At 54.6% G+C, this 19717-nt stretch overlaps 1 protein-coding gene across 2 annotated transcripts in view; it reads left to right on the top strand.

Annotated features, from left to right (window-relative positions):
- Positions 1–12313, top strand: part of PRKAR1B (protein kinase cAMP-dependent type I regulatory subunit beta) — a 164088-nt gene extending 151775 nt beyond the window's left edge. For both annotated transcript variants that reach the window (XM_032259910.1, XM_032259909.1), the window contains exons 10-11: positions 9557–9638; positions 10597–12313. In XM_032259910.1, coding sequence (XP_032115801.1) covers positions 9557–9638; positions 10597–10769 — 255 coding nt within the window. In that variant the 3' untranslated portion in view covers positions 10770–12313. The remainder of the gene's footprint in view (positions 1–9556; positions 9639–10596) is intronic.
- The last annotated feature ends 7404 nt before the right edge of the window (positions 12314–19717 follow it).

Genomic DNA, 19717 nt, shown 5'->3' on the forward strand with positions numbered 1-19717 from the left:
CAGCCACATGCCCCTCCTCCTTCCGTACTTGTCACCTAAGTACGGTGGGCATCTCACGTCCACCGGCTGCGCTGGGAGCACCCACCAGAGCTTCCATGACAGCCGCGTAGGTCCGGGGACAGACAGTGCCTGGCTGCAGAGAGAACCGAGCGAATAACTGGGTTTGCAGAAGGGAAGGCTTGTCCCACACGGGGCCAGGCCTGCCTCACTCTGGCATGCAGGCGGGGGCAGACACAGTCCTGCACCTGTTCCTGCCCCAAGCCCTGGCGCCGACGTCCTCGGGAACAGCTTGTTTTCCCACAGAAGCTGCTGGGCCATGCCTTTGCTGGGCCCCAGACCTCATGGATGATCCATTAAACGTTGGCACAGGAGCTGACCTTGGGCAGCTCACCAGCTGAAGTGTGTTTTTGCTGCTGTTCCGAGGACAGTTTGCAGCCCCAGCTGTGTGACGTGGTACATAAGCGCCATATCAGCTGACCAGGCCTGAGGAGGAGGGGGGGGGGGGGGGGGGGGGGGGGCGGCTATTGCAGGGAAGTGGCTCAGCCTTTCTAAACAAACAGCGGAGGAGCAGCTCGGCCACTTCCAAGACACCTGGAGCCCGCCCCAGCTCAGGAATGCTCCAAGGAGTCACCACCTGAGGGAGCAGAAAGGGATTTGGGTGGAAGGGAGTTTCAAGTGAAATTGCCTTCCGTGTGGGAAAAACAGTTATTCCAACGATTGCTTTAAAAACAAAAAAGAAAAAAATGTATCCATGGGGTTTATTTATTCAGGGGAAATGACAGAGCTGCTTGGGAGTGCTTTAGAGGCAGGGGTTGCATGTGCGCAAGTGTGCGTGTGTGCATACATGTGTGTGCCTGTGTTTGTGCATGTGTGTGCACCTAGGTAAGCATGTGTGCACAGGTGTGTGTGTGTGTGTGCCTGTGTGTGCATAGGTGTGCGTGTGGGCACAGGATTGTGTGTCTATGTGTGCCTGTTTGTGTTTGTGTGCGCATAGGTGTGTATGCCTGTTTTTGTGCCTGTGTGTGCGTGCACGTGTGTGGGGTGTGTGCATGTGTAGATGCATGTACCAGTGTGTTTGTGTGCACAGGTGTGTGTGCCTGTTTGTGTGTGCATGTGTGCACAGGTGTATGTTTATGTGTTTGTATATGTGTGTATGCACAGGTGTGTGTGCCTGTTTGTGCACAGGTGTGTGTGAACAGGTGTATGTGCATAGGCATATGCCTTTGTGCACAGGTGCATGTGCCTGTTTGTGCATGTGTGGGTGTGGGTGTACATGTATTTACCAGTATGTGTGTGCACAGGTGTGTGCTTTTGTGTGTGTGTGTACAGGTATGTGTGCCTGTGTGTGCCTATGTATGCAGGTGTTTGTGTGCACAAGTATGCATCCATGTGTTTGTGTTTGCACATGTGTGTGCATGTATAGGTTTCCAGGCTCTGAGGAGTCTCACTGGAGGGAGGAACATGTCATGGCCACTGTGGCCGAGAGTGGGCATTTGGTGTCTGTCCACTCTTAGGTTCACCCAAGGCTGCTGCCCTTGTGGTGACTGTCTCATTCGATGTGCGTGGAACTATGCCTGGAGCTGGGATCATTTGGCCTCATCGCCGCTCTGTAACGTTGGCTGGCATTGTCCCATTTTATAGATGAGGCAGCTGAGGCTGGAGAAGCTATGGGCCTCGCCTGAGACTGGCCAGCACACTGCAGAGCTGGGGCTGGACCCAGACTCTTTGGCTCTTGGTTTGCAGCCTGATTTTGGTGCTGATGGTGTGGCCCAAAGCGCAGGACGGCAGCCTCCTCGGTCCCATTCATTCCTAGCTGGGTCAGAAGGAAGCTGGGGTGGAGCTTGTGTCTTGAGCACCTTTCTAGCTACTGCCTAGCTGTGCTTAATCTTTTAGTTACCTTTTAGTTTATGGAAAGTGATACCAGTTCCTATTTATAGTAGTGATATTAAGTTTCTTTTAAACTAATTCTTTGTATTAGTTCATTCTCACACTGCTATGAAGAAATACCTGAGGCTGGGTAATTTATGAAGAAAAGAGGTTTAATCAACTCACGATTCTGCCTGGCTGGGAGGGCCTCAGGAAACTTACAATCATGGTGGGAGGCACCTCTTCACAGGGCAGCAGGAAGAAGAATGAAAGCTGAGGAAAGCGGGGAAAGCCCCTTCTAAAACCATCACCCCCATGGTTCAATGACTTCCCCCCACAACACGTGGGGATTATGGGAGCTACAGTTCAAGATGAGATTTGGGTGGAGACACGGCTCAACGGTGTCATAATTAGAGACAGAGTCCTGCTTTGTTCGCCAGGCTGGTCTCCAATGCCTGGGCTCAAGTGATCCTCCTGCCTCAACCTCCTGAGTAGCTGGGACCACAGGCACCACCATGCCAGCCAATTTACTTTTTTTAGAGATGGAGTCTCACCAATGTTGCCCAGGCTCAAGCACTCCTCCTTCCTTGGCCTCCCAAAGCCTTGGGATTACAGGTGTGAGCCACTGTGCCCAGCCTAAAATATTTATTTAAATAAAATCAATATATTTGCCTCCCCTAGAACTTCATGTAAGGGACTTGGGGCGTGTGTGCCTTTTCCTGGCCTCCCTCACTCCACGGCGTGTCTCAGGACTCCTGCTCACTGCCTGCACACGAATGTGACGTCCCACTGTAGGAAGAGAGTGGCTTCCTCACGTGTCTCCTCCTGGGGGCTGTCCGGGCAGTCTCTGTTCTGGACTATGAGCACAGCGGGCTTGGGATCTGGTGCCCGCCTGGCGTCGGCCCCAGATCAGGGTCCTCTTGTATTGGGTAGCCATTCCTGCACCACTGAGGGCTTGTTCCAGGCATGCGAAAGTGCGACAGTCAACCCTGTTACAGAGTAGACCCCTGCTGACTGCCCTGAGCTCCTGCCCCGGCCATGCCCCCTGCTCCTGCCTCTTCTCCTCCCAGCGGTGGCACCAGCCCCTCTCTCAGCCTGGGACGCAGCCCCAGGTCTTCTCTGGCTGGCTCCTCCTGCCCTTGAGGTCTCAGCTCAGAGACCACTTTGCTGGTGGCTGGCCCTTCACTGGCTGACCCCTGGATGGATTCTCGGCTCTCCCGTCATCAGGCACCTGTAGGCTGTGGTTTGCGTCTGCCTCCCCTCCAGGTGCCAAGTCCTGGTCCTAGCAGGGATGTGGCTTCCTCGTTCACGGCTGTAGTCCTAGCCTTAGAGCAGTGAATAAGTGACTGTAGGCGTGCCTGGAAGAACAAACAAAAAGGAGATGCCTTCGCAACTCCGAGGAGGCAAAGAACCTGTGTCCGTGGGAACTGGGCTGGGGCAGGGCCGCTGTCCACGCCTGTGGCACCAGGTTCTGCCCGGAGCACTGGACCCACGGGGAGGGACCCCGTCTCCCCATCTGCCCCCAGCTCTGTGATCCGACTGACCTCTGAGCCAAAGTGTTGGAGGCTCATGGCTGGGCAAGGGGGGCTGTGACAAGGGACAGGAAGCCCGGGCCCCACCTTCCAGTGGGGCTGATGCTAAGACTTGGTGGGTTTTCCTCCTCCTCCTCCTTCTTCTCAACTTCTTCTTTTTTTTTTTTTAGATGGACTTTTGCCCTTGTCGCCCAGGCTGGAGTGCAATGGTGCGATCTCTGCTCACTGCAATCTCTGCCTCCTGGGTTCATTCGATTCTCCTGCCTCAGGTTTGCCATGTTGGCCAGGCTGGTCTCGAGCTCCTAATCTCAGGTGATCTGCCCACCTTGGCCTCCCAAAATGCTGGGATTATAGGCGTGTGCCACCGCACCCAGCCTGGTTTTCCTTCTGATCAAAGTCATACCTGTGCATTGTAGAAAATCAAAAAGTTGATTTCGGTTTTGATTTTTAGGAAAATTGTAGTCTGACTATTTTTTCTTCTTCTCCTCCTCCTGCTCCTCCTCCTCCTCCTCCTTCTCCTCCTCCTTCTTTTTTCATCTTCTTCTTTCTTCTTCCTCTTTCTTCTTCCTTTCTTCTTCTTCTTTTATTTTTTCCTGAGATGGCGTCTAGTTCTGTTGCCCAAGCTGGAGTACAGTTGCACAATCATAGCTCACTGCAACCTTGACCTCTGGGCTCAAGTGATCCTCCCACCTCAGCCTCCTGAGTAGCTGAGACCACAGGCACGTGCCGTGCCACCACACCCCAGCATTTTGTGTATTTTTTTTTTGGTGGAGACGTGGTCTCACTATGTTGCCCAGGCTTAAACTCCTGGCCTCAAGCGATCCTCCCACCTCAGCATCCCAAAGTGCTGGGATTACAGGCGTGAGCTGCCATGTCTGACCTGATTTTGTAGGAAATTAAAAAAAAAAACAATCTAAGTAGTTGCAAGGAAAATGAATCCTTTGTGATTCCCCTGCTGCAGACAATGGGCAGGGCAGGACGTTCTGTGGTGCCTCCTCCCAGGTTTGTGTCACTGGGTTATTTTTAGAGTCGGGTTAGAATCAATAAGTGAGAAAATTGGGGAGTATGACCTAGAGTTTTGGCAAGCATGTTTTTCCAGCCCCAAAAAAACCCAGACTCTCAATCCTCCTGAGAGTGTCTGTGCTGCCTCATGGCAGTCTGGGAAGTGGAGTTGGATGGGAGCGTTTATTTCCAGAGCCTTTGAGGGCTTGGGAGACCATGGCATGTCTCAGGCTGGGCCGCCTGGAAGCTGAGGGTACGTGGTGGTTGCAGCAGCCGTCCATGTCATGGAAGTGCTGACCTCTGCCAGTTGGAGGACGGTACCCATCCTGGTCTGTGTCTGTCCTGTTTCTCCTGCCTCTGCTGTCCCCTATCTCCCTGCTCTTGGACTCAGGTGTCTGGCACAGATGTCCATAGGTGGGTAGGCACAGGTTGGGGACTGTCATTGCTGTCAGAGTGCAGGGTGGTATATCAGCTAGGGAGAGAGGCTAAGCTGCCGTAACAAACAGTCCCTGCAACAGTGTGGTAGAAAGAACAGAGAATGTCTCCCTTTCCTCAGAAGCAATGGTTGTGTGTGTCAAGTGGGTGAGTGTGTGTCCTGTGTGGCCCTCCTGACTCGTGGTTCCAGGGGCCGGGCCATGAGCGTTATGTGTTTGAGACGTGGGGAGGGGATTTGAACCGAGGTCTGCTGGACTCGGAGGGTCCTGCCCCTTTCCCTCCTTGGCTGCTGATCCTGGTGGGGATGGGAGGGCAGGAGGAGGGAGTCCCGTGGCTACCAGGCTCTGCCGAGGAGATTGCATCCCCTTCTCCCACCTCCTTCCTGACTCTGGCTAGAAAGGGAAGCTGCCCAGCCCAGGCCAGGGGTGGGAGGGGCTTCGCCTGGTTCTCTACAGTCAGGTGGTGAAGCTGGGTTTGGGGGTGGCTGCGGTGGGGAGCAGGCGGGTTTGCCTTCTGGTCTCTGGGATGCCTCTAAGGGGTCAGTTTCCAGAAGTTTCCTCCGTGGCCTTAAACAGTGCCTGGCGTATGGTAGGCATCCAGTCGCTCGGTGGGAAGCACAAATGCCCCCACCCCGAGCAGTGTTCTGGTGAGGGGCTTCATGGTGGTCTGCACAAAGGCTTCGGGGTGCAGGGTGGGCTGGGGGTGTCTGGGAGCTCAGAGACAGCCAAGAGCCAAGCGTCCTTGCAGTGAAATTCGTGCTGGTTGCTCCCAGGGCAGATGCAAGAGGGAGACAGGGGCCTGGAGTAGAGGGGGATGAGCATGGGTGGGATGAAGACAGCTTGTACCTGGCTGAGCCGCTGGAGAGGGGGCGCCTGGGTGTGCATCGAGGTGGGGGGTCTGGCTACAAGCCCACACTGCCTGGGTCTGCCTCCTAGACTCTCCTCTTGCCACAGCACCCTCCTGCAATGGCCTTGAGGCAGGTGTGCAGGCCTTCACCACAGGTGGCCACAGCCTTAAGGTGGGGCCGGATGTCGTCTGCTTGTGGAGGTGGTGGGACTCTGTCTGGCTCCACTTCTGTGTGGCCTTGGCCAAGTTGCCCAATCTCTCTGGGTTTCCATCTGTGAAGTAGAGAAATTCACCGCCCCCCAACATGCAGGGGTCCCTGAAAGAGACCCCTGAAAGAAGGGGCAGGTGAAGCTGTGGGCTGTAGCTGCTCAGACACTGGTTGGCCCCTCCCTGGCTGGGATGGAGGGGAAGACAGCGGAGGTTTACAAACCACATCTCTCCAGAGCTTCAGAGAAGAGGCCAGCCCGAAAGTGCTCATGCATCCTTTCCTATAGGACGTGTGAAGATTGAGAATCCTCCCAATTTAAAAAAATCATCCGTGTTGGCCGGGCGCGGTGGCTCATGCCTGTAATCCCAGCACTTTGGGAGGCTGAGGCGGGTGGATCACCTGTGGTTAGGAGTTCGAGACCAACCTGACCAACATGGAGAAACCCAGTCTCTACTAAAAACACAAAATTAGCTGGGCGTGGTGGTGCATGCCTGTAATCCCAGCTACTTGGGAGGCTGAGGTGGGAGAATTGCTTGAACCCGGGAAGGGGAGGTTGCAGGCAACAAGAGCAAAACTCCATCTCAAAAAAAAAAATCATCTGCGTGGTAATTATGTCATCTCATCCAACGTGCTGCCGATTTGCAGATGGCCTCTAGGAAATTCTGTCCCTTAAAACTGGATTCCGAGACGACCAAGCATGGCCATTGTGCTGTTGTATCCAGACAGCGTGACAAGTGACAAAGTGTGACAAGTGACAAACTGTGATGTATCTGGGAGTGAGCGGCACAGCAGCACCGTGGGGGCTCCCTGGACCCATCCCTGCCTCTTCGTTGCCAGCGGAATCCCAGTCCTCAGCCCTCCCCAGAGCGGGGCATGTCTAGTCCCACGGGTCGTATTCCCCAGCAACTGGTTTAGGGCAAGCGTGAGACCTACTCTGGCCAATGAGGAGCAAGGGGATGTTTCCAGGATTTTCTGGAAGGGTTTCTCACGGCTGAGGAGAGACGTGCAGAAGAAAGAGGCAGTTTCTCTCTTTCTGCTGATGGTGTGGGGGTAGCCTGTGGTGACTCCCTGAGTCATGGCAGCCTCTGTGCCACCTGAGGGACCTCACTGAGGACTTCGCACCTCCCCGAGGTCCCAGAGCAGGAGGCAAGACCAAGACTGGGTCCCTGCCTCGCCTCCGAGCCACAGACTGAGCCTGGGAGCCCTCCCATGTCTTCTGGCTCTGTGGGATAGGTTAGCTGTATTAGACCTGAGCAGCCTAAAGTTGGGTTTGCTGCTATTTGGGGTCAAAGCAGCTGAGGCTATACACCGTGGCTCGCCCCTGCAATCCCAGTACTTTGGGAGGCTGAGGCAGGCTGATCACAAGGTCAGAAGTTTGAGAACAATCTGGCCAACATGGTGAAACATATTTTCTAAAAAATACAAAAATTAGCCTGGCATGGTGGTGCGTGCTTGTACAGCCAGGTACTGGGGAGGCTGAGGCAGGAGAATTGCTGGAACCCGGGAGGTGGAGCTTGCCACTGCACTCCAGGCTGGGCGACAGCAAGACTCCATCTAAAAAAAAAAAAAAGCAGCTGAACATGGCTCCACAGGCAGGCTTCCCCAAGTCATCCTGTGAATCAGGCCATCAGGTTCATCGCCTGGATTCTGAGAGAGGAAAATAATCCCAGCTGTAAAACATAAAACTGTTAAGAATGGCAGCAAAGGGCACATTCATTACATATGTCTGCGAAGGTCAGCGCCATGGGCTATCAAGACAAATAATGCCTCTCACAGCAGGTTACCTGTGCAGGGGTTGGCCTGCTCCAGACACTGTCTAACCGAGTTTTCTTGCACCAGATTCTCAGAGTGGCCACAGCTTCGAAGACCAGGAGGCAGAGAGTTCTCACCTATGGGAAGGCTGGGACCAGTGGCCTCAGAACCCATGAGTTTCACACTCTGCCCTCTGCTCCTGCATGGGCCCTAGAGCCCAGAGCTGTGCCTGGGACTGGCCTGAGCCAGTGCCAGACCCCAGACTGGGAGGAGGGCCAGGAGGAGGTCCGGGAGCTGTTGCGGTGGGTGGGGGCCCAAGGAGTCTCCCTCTCTCCAGTGCTTGGGGTCTGAGACTGTGGGCGCCTGGCTGAGGGCATACTCCTGGTCTACCCCTGGCCACGGTGGCGGCACTCAGCTGCCTGGTCTGTTGTTTACACGTCCTGCTCATCCATCAGCTGGATTCATAAACATAGCAGAGGCCTGGGAGCCCAGTGGCCCCATGGCCGGAGCAGGGGCCAGGGCAGGGGTCTGGCTCTCAGAGGGGCTGCCAATTGGGGCCTGGAGATTCCAGGCACGGCGGGCACCAGCAGGGTCTCCTGACCCACGCCTCTCCCAGACTGTTGCTAGGTGGGAGTTACTCATTAACCCCGGCACAGCCAGGCCAGTGTTTGATGAGGCTGGGTCTGGGTGAGCCAGGGTGAACCAAGCCCACCTGGGCATGAAATGTTCATTCCCCATGAGTGGATGCTCTGAGAGGGCCGTGGTCTGTGAGGCCGGCCTGGCTGAGGGGATGTGGTCCCTGGGTACCCCAATGGTGCCGTCTCCTGACCCTGGAGGGCCAGGCTGCAGGTGCTGCTACCTTCCAGGGTCTCAGCTTCCTGGCTATAAAATGGGATGGTGACATTCCTCATGCAGGCTCACTTCTGCAGTAGACGCAGTGCTCTACCTCCGGGGCCTGGGGACGGGTCAGACTGTGGTGCTGAGAGTGGCTCAGAGTTGAATTTGGGAAGCGTCTGAGGCCGATGGCCTGCTGGGCCAGGCTATAGGGTGACAGCCATCAACACTTGCGGGAGGCATTTGGTGTTGGGGACAGACTGTTTCCCTGGCTGCTCAGAAGAAGCCTCTGTAATGTTAGTCTTTGCCACAGCTCCGGGTGTCATGGGAGGATTCCTGCATTCCCAGAAAGGGGAGTCTCTCTCGCCACATGGCCCACGATTTCCCTGTGCCAGGCCACAGCTTCCACATTTGGGGCCCTGGAGGGACACGAATCCAGGGGACATTCGGCTTCCCTGGGCCCAGGTGTCCGCAGGCTGAATCCCTAACGCGTAGCAGGTTCTGCGGCGGTGCCCGGTGATATTCTGCCCATGGCCTCTGTGTTAATCATTGATCTGGGCAACCTGCAGACCCCTCCCCACTTTCCTGTGTTGGGGTGAGGAGGGTGCTTAGCAGCTGTGTGACTCTGAGACAGTGGCCCCCCTGTCCCCTGCTGCCTGGACGTGCTCCCAGTCCTTGAGAGTTAATCCAAGGTTAGCTTGGAGTCTGCCAGCCCTGTGACAAAGATACAGACCTCCAGGGAATGTCCCAGCGTGTCCCCACCCAACCCTTCCACTCACCTCAGTAAAGGCGTGGGAGGCTGGGTGAGTTCCATTTCGAGGAGCTGTCTGAACAAAAACAGGAGCTGGGCCAGGCCGGACGGTGGTCTCTGGGTGGGTCTGTGGCGCTCTGACACCCTGGCTGCAGGTGCCAGGAAGTGGAGAAGCAGTGGCATTGGATGTGGTGGTGGCAGAGGCTCCTGGGGAAGGAGCAGGTGGGAGGTGGGGATTTGGGTGGTGGCCCCCTTCGGGGTGACCCCTCACGTGTGTCCCACCCTGTGCCCACCTGGCCAGCGCTCACATCCCTCCGCCTCCACCCACAGGGCACCGCGTCCGTCCTCCAGCGCCGGTCCCCCAATGAGGAGTACGTGGAGGTGGGACGCCTTGGGCCCTCTGACTACTTTGGTGAGTCCAGTGGGCGTCCCCTCCCTGGCACAGCTGTGGGTGTCTCATTCAGGGTCCTGCGAGGGGCCTGGAGGGGAGGAGCTGCTGGGAGGCTTCCCTGGGGCCTTGTCAGGGGGCTTGGCTGAACCCCAGTGTGGCTGCAAAAGAAGGCTCAGTCCTATTCCCCCAAATTGAGGTCCCAGGGCCAGGCCTGGGTCCCCAGGAGCAATCAGCCCTGGATGTGGGTTCCTCAGAGGGCATGACTTTGGGTGAGGCAGCCTCCCACTTCTGGGATGAGGGGGCACAGTGTAGCTCGGCCACCCACACTCTTGCAGCTGGGGGTCTGTGTCCTGAGGGAGGCCTGGGCACACCCTGGCATTCCTGCAGGATTGCCCCAAAAAAGTGTAGGACAGGCTGGGCACAGTGGCTCGCACCTGTAATCCCAGAACTTTGGGAGGCCAAGGCCAGCAAGTCACAAGGTCAGGAGATTGAGACCATCCTGGCCAATGTGGTGAAACCCCGTCTCTACTAAAAATACAAAAAAATTTAGCTGGATGTGGTGGCACGCGGCTGTAGTCCCAGCTACCTGGGAGGCTGAGGCAGGAGAGTCGCTTGAATCAGGGAGTTGGAAGTTGCAGTGAGTTGAGATCATGCCACTGCACTCCAATCTGAGGAACAAGAGTGAGACTCCATCTCAAAAAAAAAAAAAAAAAAAAGTGCAGGACAATGCTTAGCTAAACTTGAATTTCTGTTAATAAATAATTCATCAGCATAAGTATATCCGAAATATTTCCTGGGCTATACTTATGCTAAAAGTTGGATTGTTTGAAATTCGAATGGGTCTGGCATCCTCGTGGTGGTTTTTCCTATCCTCAAAGGGGGAGCGGCTTCCAGGGTCCTGGGCATCACCTCTCCCTGCTGCAGCCTCAGGACCCCCAGGCCTCCAGGCCAGGCCCTGACCTCTGTCTTTGCCTCCCAGGGGAGATTGCGCTGCTGCTGAACCGGCCCCGGGCGGCCACCGTCGTGGCCCGGGGGCCCCTCAAGTGTGTGAAGCTGGACCGGCCCCGCTTTGAGCGTGTGCTGGGCCCTTGTTCCGAGATCCTCAAGAGGAACATCCAGCGCTATAACAGCTTCATCTCCCTCACCGTCTGAGTGCAGCCCCACCCTGCAGCCCCAGCTCCCCAGTGTGGTGGCCGTGCTGTGCTCGTCTGTGTCAGGGGCCGTGTGGGGCTGAATCCCTGTGGCGTGAGGACTGCCTTTTTCCCGGACTCACTTTTTGGAATAAATAATCATCTTGTGCATTTCCAAATCAAAGGACAAGCGGACAAAACTCATCCTAAGAGCAAGAAAGGGACAGGCCAGATTCCTCCCCACACATCTCCCAGGCTGCCTCTGTGGGCTCATCTTGGGGAGCCCACCCCAACCCTCCCGGTCTCCTGGAGATGCTTGAGTATCTCACCTCCCAGAATTAGGCCAGGACGTTGCCCCTGAGGCCTGGAGACCCGGTGAGGTCAGGTCCCCCAGATTGAGGTCCGAGTGTGGGCAAGATTGTGTCAAAATGGGCTGTCCCCAAGGGAGATCAGGCTGAGAGCAGGGAGTCTAGCCTGAAGAAAGAAGTCGAGGCCCCTCCCTCAAATGTGCACCCCTCCCCACCCCCTGCCACACCCCCACCTCCCCAGAGGTCCTGCTGTGGATACCAGGGTGGGAGAGTCTCAGGGCTGTGAGGTTGATCTTGCCTCTAACTGGAGAGGAAGCCGAGTGCCGAGACACGCAGGGCTCCTGCCTTGGGAGCCAGGGCCGTGGCCACAGGTAGACTCCATTAGGGGCTGTGTTGGAAGTTCTGTTGGGAGGGGCTGGCAGGACTCCAGTGGTCTATGCACACTTTCTTAGTCCTTCCATGGCGGGTTGGGTGCACTGACAGATGCTTGGGGGTCCATGGGGTCTGCAGTCCCTGCCTGGGCTGACACCCGGGGTGAGAAGAAAACACAATTTAAGTTTGGGACTTGCCCAGATCCAGTGACCTCGGCTGGGGGGGCCCTGTTCTCTCGGAGTTGGGGGTTCCTGGAGACTGTCTGCTTCCACTTGTTTCTGAAGCAGTGTCTTGGAGTCCTCGCCAGGGAGAGGAGAGATTTCTAAAATGCACTCTGATAAAGTCCCGGGATGTGCCCCTTCGTAGCCCTTCCCCAGCAGACACACCTAAGTCCCAGCCTCCAGGAGACGGGAGCTGGTGGCCCTCCACTCCACGCCCCAGTTCTCGTGATGTTAGGGAAAAACAGAAGTCAAGGCACCCTCAGACCCCACACACCTCCAACCGATCAACCAAACTGTCCCTTACTTGCGTCTTGATCCAGCAGTGATGATGTGAGCCAGCCAGGCCCAAAGGGGTGAGGCCAGTACAGAGAGCTTTCCAGTGGCTCCTGGGTGCCCTGAAAGACAAGTGAAGTCATGCAGTTTCCTTGATGTTGCTCCTGTCCCGTCCCGTGCGTGCGTCTGGGGAGGCTGTCCTTGGTCCAAGGCCACCCCTCCCCTGCTGGCAATTACAATGCGTGGGGCCCCTCCCCGCCCAGCCCCGGCCATGTCTCGTGTCTTCCCCTGCCTATGATGTCCCTGTGGACCTGTGAGCCCTCCCCTCCTTATCTCTGCTCTGAATGCTGCATGAACCATTAAATGTGCAATGAAGTACCTCTTCCCAGCTCGGGAGGCTTTGGTCTGAAGTCTTTTGTAGATAAGGGTTTTTTTCTTTTTCTTATTTTTTATGGTGGTAAAATACACATAACACAAAAGCTACCACTTTAACCACTTTTAAGTGTCCAGTGCAGTGGCGTTATCCATGTTACAGTGCAGCCACCACTACCAGTCCCTTTCATTGTCCCAAGCGGAACCTCTGCGCCCGTGAAACAACAGCTCCTGCTCCCCAGCTCCCAGCCCCGGGGAGACACCCTCTCGCCTTCTGTAGCCCAGGGCATCCACACATTCTCCTTTCAGTGCTATCAGTATACATGAGGGTCCATCCTGCACACTGCCATGTCCTGGGGTGGCCAAGCGGACAGGGCCCAGCTCCCTATCTCTGCGCTACAAGGGTTCACAGGTGGTCCCAGGCGGCCCTGTTCCTTGTGGCTGTTTTGTGGACCCTGACATGGACACTCAGATCCCAAGGCTGCCCTGGGAGGGGTCAGGGTGTGTCCAGGGCCAGGGTACTCTCAGCCTCTGGATGGGACGGTAAACTTAGGGTCTGAGGGCAGGCACAGCTCACTGGGGCACTGCATGTTCCCGGGATCTCTTGTGAGCTGGGCTCTGAGTAGGCCTGCAGGAAACATTTCAATAAATAAACAGCAGTGAATAAGCTAAGGGTCGCAGGAGAGAAACCTTGGGAGCTTCAGATTCTGACATCCACAGGCCAAAAACACAGGAACTTTGACACAAGTCTCACACTGTATACAAAAATTAACGTGGATCACAGACTTCAACATCAGCACAAAACTATGCAACTTTTAGAAAAAAAGGAGAAACTCTTCTGGGAAATTGTTCTTAGTCTTGACACTGGTCCATAAAAAGGAAATTTGATAAATTGGAATTCATCAAAATGAAAAACTGTTGCCCTGAAAAAGACCTTGTGAGGAAGATGAAAATACAAACCACGGACTGGGAAAAAAAGATTTTTAAACCACATGTTTCCCAGAGAGGACTAATGTCTAGAATCAATAAAGAACTCTCAGCCGGGGGCGGTGGTTCACGCGTGTCATCTCAGCACTTCGGGTGGCCAAGGTGGGTGGATCACAAGGTTAGGAGTTTGAGACCAGCCTGACCAACATGGTGACACCCTGTCTCTACTAAAAAAATGCAAAAATTGGCCAAGTGTAGTGGCAGGTGCTTGTAGTCCCAGCTACTCGGGAGGCTGAGGCAGGAAAATCGCTTGAAACTGGGAGGCAGAGGTTGCAGTGAGCTGAGATCATGCCACTGCACTACAGCCTAGGCGACAGAGCGAAACTGTCTCAAAAATAAATAAATAAATAAAAGAACTCTAAAAAACCATAAACATGCAAACAATCCAACTAGGTTATGAGGAGGCACTTCCCCATGAGGACACGCAGACGGCAGTCAACACAGGGAAAGATATCAGACCACTAACCGCTAGGAAAATGCAAATTAAAGCCACTGTAGGACACCCCACACACCTATGCGAATGGGTAGAATGAACAATAGTAGCACTCCGTCCTGGCCAGGGTGTAGAGAAACAGGATTGCTCAGACACTGCTTGTGGGAGCCTAAGATGGGACAGTCATTCTGGAAAACAGCTTGTAGTTTTTTAACAAAAACAAAAACAACTAAGCATGCAGTTACCATACAACAGCAAATTGCATTCTCAGGCATTTGCCCCAGATGCTGAAGAGGTGCTCACACAAAGCTGCCTACGCATGAACACAGCAGCTTGACTCAGCCTCAAGCTGGAAACAATCATGACATCCTTTAGCAGGGAGGACAAACCGTGGTACATCCATGCCCGGAAATGCTACTCAGCACCAAAAAGGATCTCATGTGCCCAGCGATCTGGATGGAATTGTCAGTGAATGATGCTGAATGAAAGAAGTCATGCGCTGTCCAGTTCCATTTACACGACATTCTAGGGATACCAAAATCAGGGCCAGCAGTTGGGGAGGAGGTGGTGTGGCTATAAAAAGGTAGCTGGGGCTGGACGTGGAGGCTCATGCCTGTAATCCTAGCACTTCGGGAGGTCGAGGCCGGAGGATCACTTGACGTGAGGAGTTCAAGACCAGCCTGGCCAACATGGTGAAACCCCATCTCTACTAAAAATACAAATTTTAGCTGGGCATGGTGGTGAATGCCTACAATCCCAGCACTTTGGGTGGCTGAGGTGGGCAGAGCACCTGAGGTCATGAGTTCAAGACCAGCCTGGCCAACATGGTGAAACCTCATCTCTACTACAAATACAGAATTCGCCAGGTGTGGTGGTGGACACCTATAATCCCAGCTACGTGGGAGGCCAAGGCAGGGGAATCCATTGAACTCAGGAGGTGGAGGTTGCCGTGAGCCAAGATTGCATCACTGCACTCCAGCCTGGGCAACAGAGTGAGACACTGTCTCAAAAAATAAAAATAAAAATAAAAAGGCAGCCGGAGCTGTTCTGTGGCTCAGGTATCAGTGTTGGGATCTGGCTGTGATATGCTGAGGTCGCTTAGCAAGATGTTACCACTTGTGGTGGTGGTGGGGGAACTGGGTGAAGGATGAACCCATCTCTCTGTATTTTTGTTGTTGTTGAGACAGGGTCTCCATTTGTCACCCAGGCTGGAATGCACCATCGTGATCACAGCTTACTGCCACCTTGACCTCCTGGGCTAAAGTGATCCTCCTGCCTCAGCCTCCCAAGCAGCTGATACTACAGACAGTCACCACCATGCCCAGCTAATTTTTAAATTTTTTAATTTAAAAGGCAAGGTTTCACTATGGTGCCCAGGCTGGTCTCAAACTTCTGGCCTCATGCAATCCTCCCACCTCAGCCTGCTGAGACTGGGTTCACAGGCATGTGCTGCCATGCACAGCTAATCTTTTTTTTTTAATATTATTTATAGAGACAGAGTCTCACCATGTTTCCCATGTTTCTCACCCTCCTGGGCTCAAGTGATCCTCCCCCCTCAGCCTTCCAGAGTGCTGAAATTACAGGCATAAGCCACTGCACCCAGCCAGGACATATGTTTTCACTTGTCTTGGGTCAAAACTGAGGCATGGAACATAGTAAGTGTGTGTTTAACTTATAAGAAATTGCCGAACCCTTCTTCAAAGTGGCTGCACCACTTTGCCTTCCTGCCAGCAGTGTGGGGGTGTGGCAGGTGCCCCACATCCTCACCAGCACTTGGCGTAATCAGGCTTTCTAATTTTGGCAGTTCTGATGAGTATACTCATATTTTGCTGTAGTTGTAAAGTGCATTTCCTGATGATGGACGACGTGGAGCATTTCTTCATGTCTGTATTGATTGCAAATCTTCTTTTGTGAAATGTCTGCTCAAATCTTTTGCCCATTTACAAAAATTGGGCTGTCTTCTTACTAGGCTGGAGGAGGTCTTTATGTATTCTAGACACAGCTCCTTCGTCAGTTGCACGCATCGCAAATACTTTCTCCCAGCCTGCAGCTGGCCTTTTAATTTCTCAAATGATGTCTTCTAAATAGCAAAAGTCTTTAATTTTTGTAGAGTCCAATTTATCCACCTTTTGCTTTGTACTTTGTGGCTTGGTGTCCTCTTTAAAAAATTGCCGGGCAAGGTGGCTCATGCCTGTAATCCCAGCACTTTGGGAGGCAGAGGTAGGAAGAAGTCCAGGAGTTCGAGTCTGGGTAACATAGTGAAAGCTTATGCCTAAATAAATACATACATACATAAATTTGTTTAAAAGAGTCAGGAGTGGTGGTGCACACCTATAGTCTCAGCTACTCAGGGCTGAGGCAGGAGGATTGCTGGAGTCCAGGAGGTCGAGGCTGTGGTGAGCTATGATCACATCACTGCACTCCAGCCTTCGTGACAGAGTGAGACCTTGTCTCAGAAAAATAAATAAATAAAAATAAAAAATAATTGCCTGCTGCAAGGTGGCCAACCAATGTTTACGGAACTTCTGATATGCACCTGGCACTGAAGTTGGCCCTAGAGATACAGCAGAAAGCAGCTGCCTTGGGGCTGACGTTCTAGTGAGGGTGCCCTTTTCTCTGTCCTGAAGCCCTTTGAAGGCCCCCTTTCCAGCCCTGTTCCCCAGCACCACCCAGAGAGAAGGCCTGCAGGCCCTGCCCATGTTTCCCGCTGCCCTTGCTTTGTGAGTTTTGCCAAACCCCTTGGTATCTCTGTGCCTTGCCCTCCCTGCTCTGAAGTAGCCTGGGGATGCACATCCCCGCTCCATTGTATCTGGAAGAGAATGAAGTGGGAACCTTCCCTTACCCAAGAAGGCCTACTTGGGGTGGGCTCAGGTGGGGCTCAGGTGGGGCCCAGGGGGGGCCCAGGTGAGGCCTGGCTCTGGGGGCTGTGGTGCAGAGAGGAATGGGTGACCTGAGGCAGCCCCAGCCTCAGAGAGTCAGAGGCTGCCCCGGACTCCTTGCCTGCCCCACACAGCCTGACTCCCAGCATCCTGTGGGCCAGGTGTGAGGCCGCTAAATAGCAAAGGCCCTGTGCAAGGAACAGATGAGGAAACAGAGGCTCCAGCATGCAGAGGTTGGCCTAGGGCCACCCAGAGGGCAGGTGCAACTGGGAAGCCTGCTCCTCAGCCAGCCTGGGCCCCACCTGCCTGTCTGGTGCCACTAGCCAAGTCTCTGACGGACACAGGAGACCTTGGGCCCTGGGGTGGGTCCCCAGGACTTGGTCTGGAGCCACTGAGAACATCCAGGATGGACAACCTCTCTGGTCTCTGCCCCTCGATGACCGTGGGGACAGGGAAACCACTTTCCCTGGGGCAAGAGGCAGTGGGGAACTCATACACCTTCCTGTCCTGTCCTGGCAACGCACTGGCTCACTTGTTCATCTGTTCACTCATTCATTCATTCATGAACTTGCTCATTCGGTCATTCACTTGCTCATTCATTTGTTCTTTCATTCATGAGCTTGCTCATTCATTCATTCACTTGCTCATTCATTCATTCACTTGCTCATTTGTTCATTCATTCATGTTTGTTCATTCATTGATTCACCTGTCCGTATGTTTAGCCATTCATTCATTTCTTCATTTATTAGTTCATTGCTTCCTTCACTCAATTATTCACTCATTTCTTGATTCCTTTTATAGTCTGAGCCCCTTTCACACATTCCTGGCAGTTGGGAGGTGGCCTAGCTCTCCCCAGAGAGACAGTTACCTGGAGGCTGGAATTCTGGCCAAAGGATTCCAAGGAGGATGGATCTTCTGTTAGGTCCAGAATCCAGCAGGTAACCATAGGCTCCTGTCACTATTCTAGATGCAGGGACTTTGCCTGGGGCTGCCTAGCCCTGCCTGATGTGGGCCCCGCTTCTGGATCTCTCAGGACCTCAGCTTTCCCATCTGTAAGATGGGTGTTATGACCCATCCAGGATGGTGGTAAAATGAGTTAATTGCTGGCAGGAAGAGGCTCGGCAGGGTCCCAGGCTGGACAGTAGCACTGGCCCACACACCCTGCAGGGGGTGAGCTGGCCCCTCCGGACTGCGGACAGTCCCAGCCTCACCTCCCCTGGCTTGGGGTGGCTGAATCAGCCAGTGGGGGTGACTCACTTTGAGGTCAGACGGTTTCCTCCTAGGGCCCCGGCTGCCACGCTAGGGAGACAGGCGGGCCCCACCATATGGGGCCTGGGACTTGGGGGTGATTTCATGTCTGGAGGCAGGGCCAGGAGGCCCTGGGCAGGGGTGGCTCCGGGATCCTGAGCCCCACCCCCAGAGCTTCATTCGGGCCGTGAGGACTTTGGTCTCAGAGACTCCCTGGTCCAGTTGGGACCTGGGCCTGCCCTGGCCTCGTCAAAGTCCAGTTCATCCATCCCTGCCCCTTCCTGAGCCACCAGCCACGCTGACCTCTCTCTCCCCTCTTGGGGTGTTCTTGTCTCCTGGAATGTGACCAAATTAGGAGGCTGGTGAGTAACTTTCCTGCCCGAGCTCCACCTCCAGCTGGTCAAAGGATTTCCCTTCTTCAGGGGCACCTCTGGTCTGGTTCTAATGTCTGTCCGAGTGCAGAGAGGCTGTCGCCTCGTCTCTCAATCTGGGCCTGCCCATGACATGCTTGTGAGACCCTCAGAACCTTTTCATGGGAACAGCTTTACAGTCCAAACTTGCAGGTATGCAGTGGGTTTTTAATCCACGCATAGGACTTTCCTTCAGCCAGGCAGAAGGTCACTGGGTCGGGTTCCACTGATCCCAGCAGAGGGACTGCTTGGGGACAGCACCCTGTGTCCCTCCGCTGGAGACATGCCATAGAATTTAGACTATCAGCCCCCCACCAACATCATTTTTACTTTTGCAGTTAGGAAAATTGGGCTGTTGTATTTTAGGAATGCACTTGAGAAGGAGCCTGGTGATCCCCGGCTTGGCCCAGGCCAGCGAGTGCTACGCTGGGCAAAGCACAGAAATACACAGTCCCCTAATGTGCCTAAAACTCTGGTCCCAGCTCTTCCTCAGTGTGGCCCCAGGCATGTTCCTTAACTCCTGTGAGCCTGCCTGCCACATCTCTGAAGTGGGGATCATAATGTTCCTAGCTACCCAAGTCAGAAAGAGTCCTGTCATTTTGCCCTCCCTTGGTCTGATTATTGTCGATCTCAATACACTCAAGCAAACTTCACATGCTTCAGGACAGGGTCCCAGTCGTACGCTGGCTTTCCTAGGAACCCACATTTATGATTCCTGTAGGCTGAAGGAATCACAACAGGAAGCTTTCATGAATGTAGACAACCCTGGCATAAACTGTCTGCATTGAAGGAGAGCAGAGATCCTGCTCCCATCCCGAGGTGGTGAGGGGCCCCTCTGGAGGGGGTGAGGCTTGGCTAGGGACAGGGTGGGGGTGGCCACAGCGTGCTCCTGGCCCAAGGCTGTGACCACACCCAGGACCAAGCCCTGGGCGCTCTGGGATTGGGGCCCAGGACCCTGAGATGGGGTGGGGGAGGCTGGCCCAAGGGCCCTTGGGAAGGCGGGGGGCCAGGCTGCTTCCACAGATCCCCACCTTCCTGCTCCCACTCTGGGATCCTCTTGTCCCTGGCTTGGGGTTGGGATCGAGCCCAGGCTTGCCCCGCCAGCCTTGCCTGTCACTGGGCCATAAACCTCTCCTGTTTATGGGCCGGGCCACCACCCCCGTGGAACCCAGCCAGGTTCCTCTTAGGAGGGTAGCCTCATTCCCTCTGGGAGTCCCTTCCACACCATGCAGGGCAGCCGCCTGGAGGCCCAGTGAGGTGGCTGGAGGTGTGGGAGGCCCTGTGAGCAGTGGGAGGCACCCTGGGGGTACAGCGGCTGGTGTTCTCAGGCCCCAGGCCCTTCCCAGCCTGCTAGGAGTCTAAGTGCATCCAGGCAGCCCTATACCCTACTTCAGCACTCAGCCCCCGGCGCAGTGGAGGCCTGTCCAGGAGGCCACACACCGGTCCATCTCCACCTCTAGGCTGAGA

The sequence above is a fragment of the Sapajus apella genome, unplaced genomic scaffold, assembly GCF_009761245.1.
Source record: "Sapajus apella isolate SASKATOON/1434 unplaced genomic scaffold, GSC_monkey_1.0 scaffold112, whole genome shotgun sequence".
Lineage (NCBI taxonomy): Eukaryota > Metazoa > Chordata > Mammalia > Primates > Cebidae > Sapajus > Sapajus apella.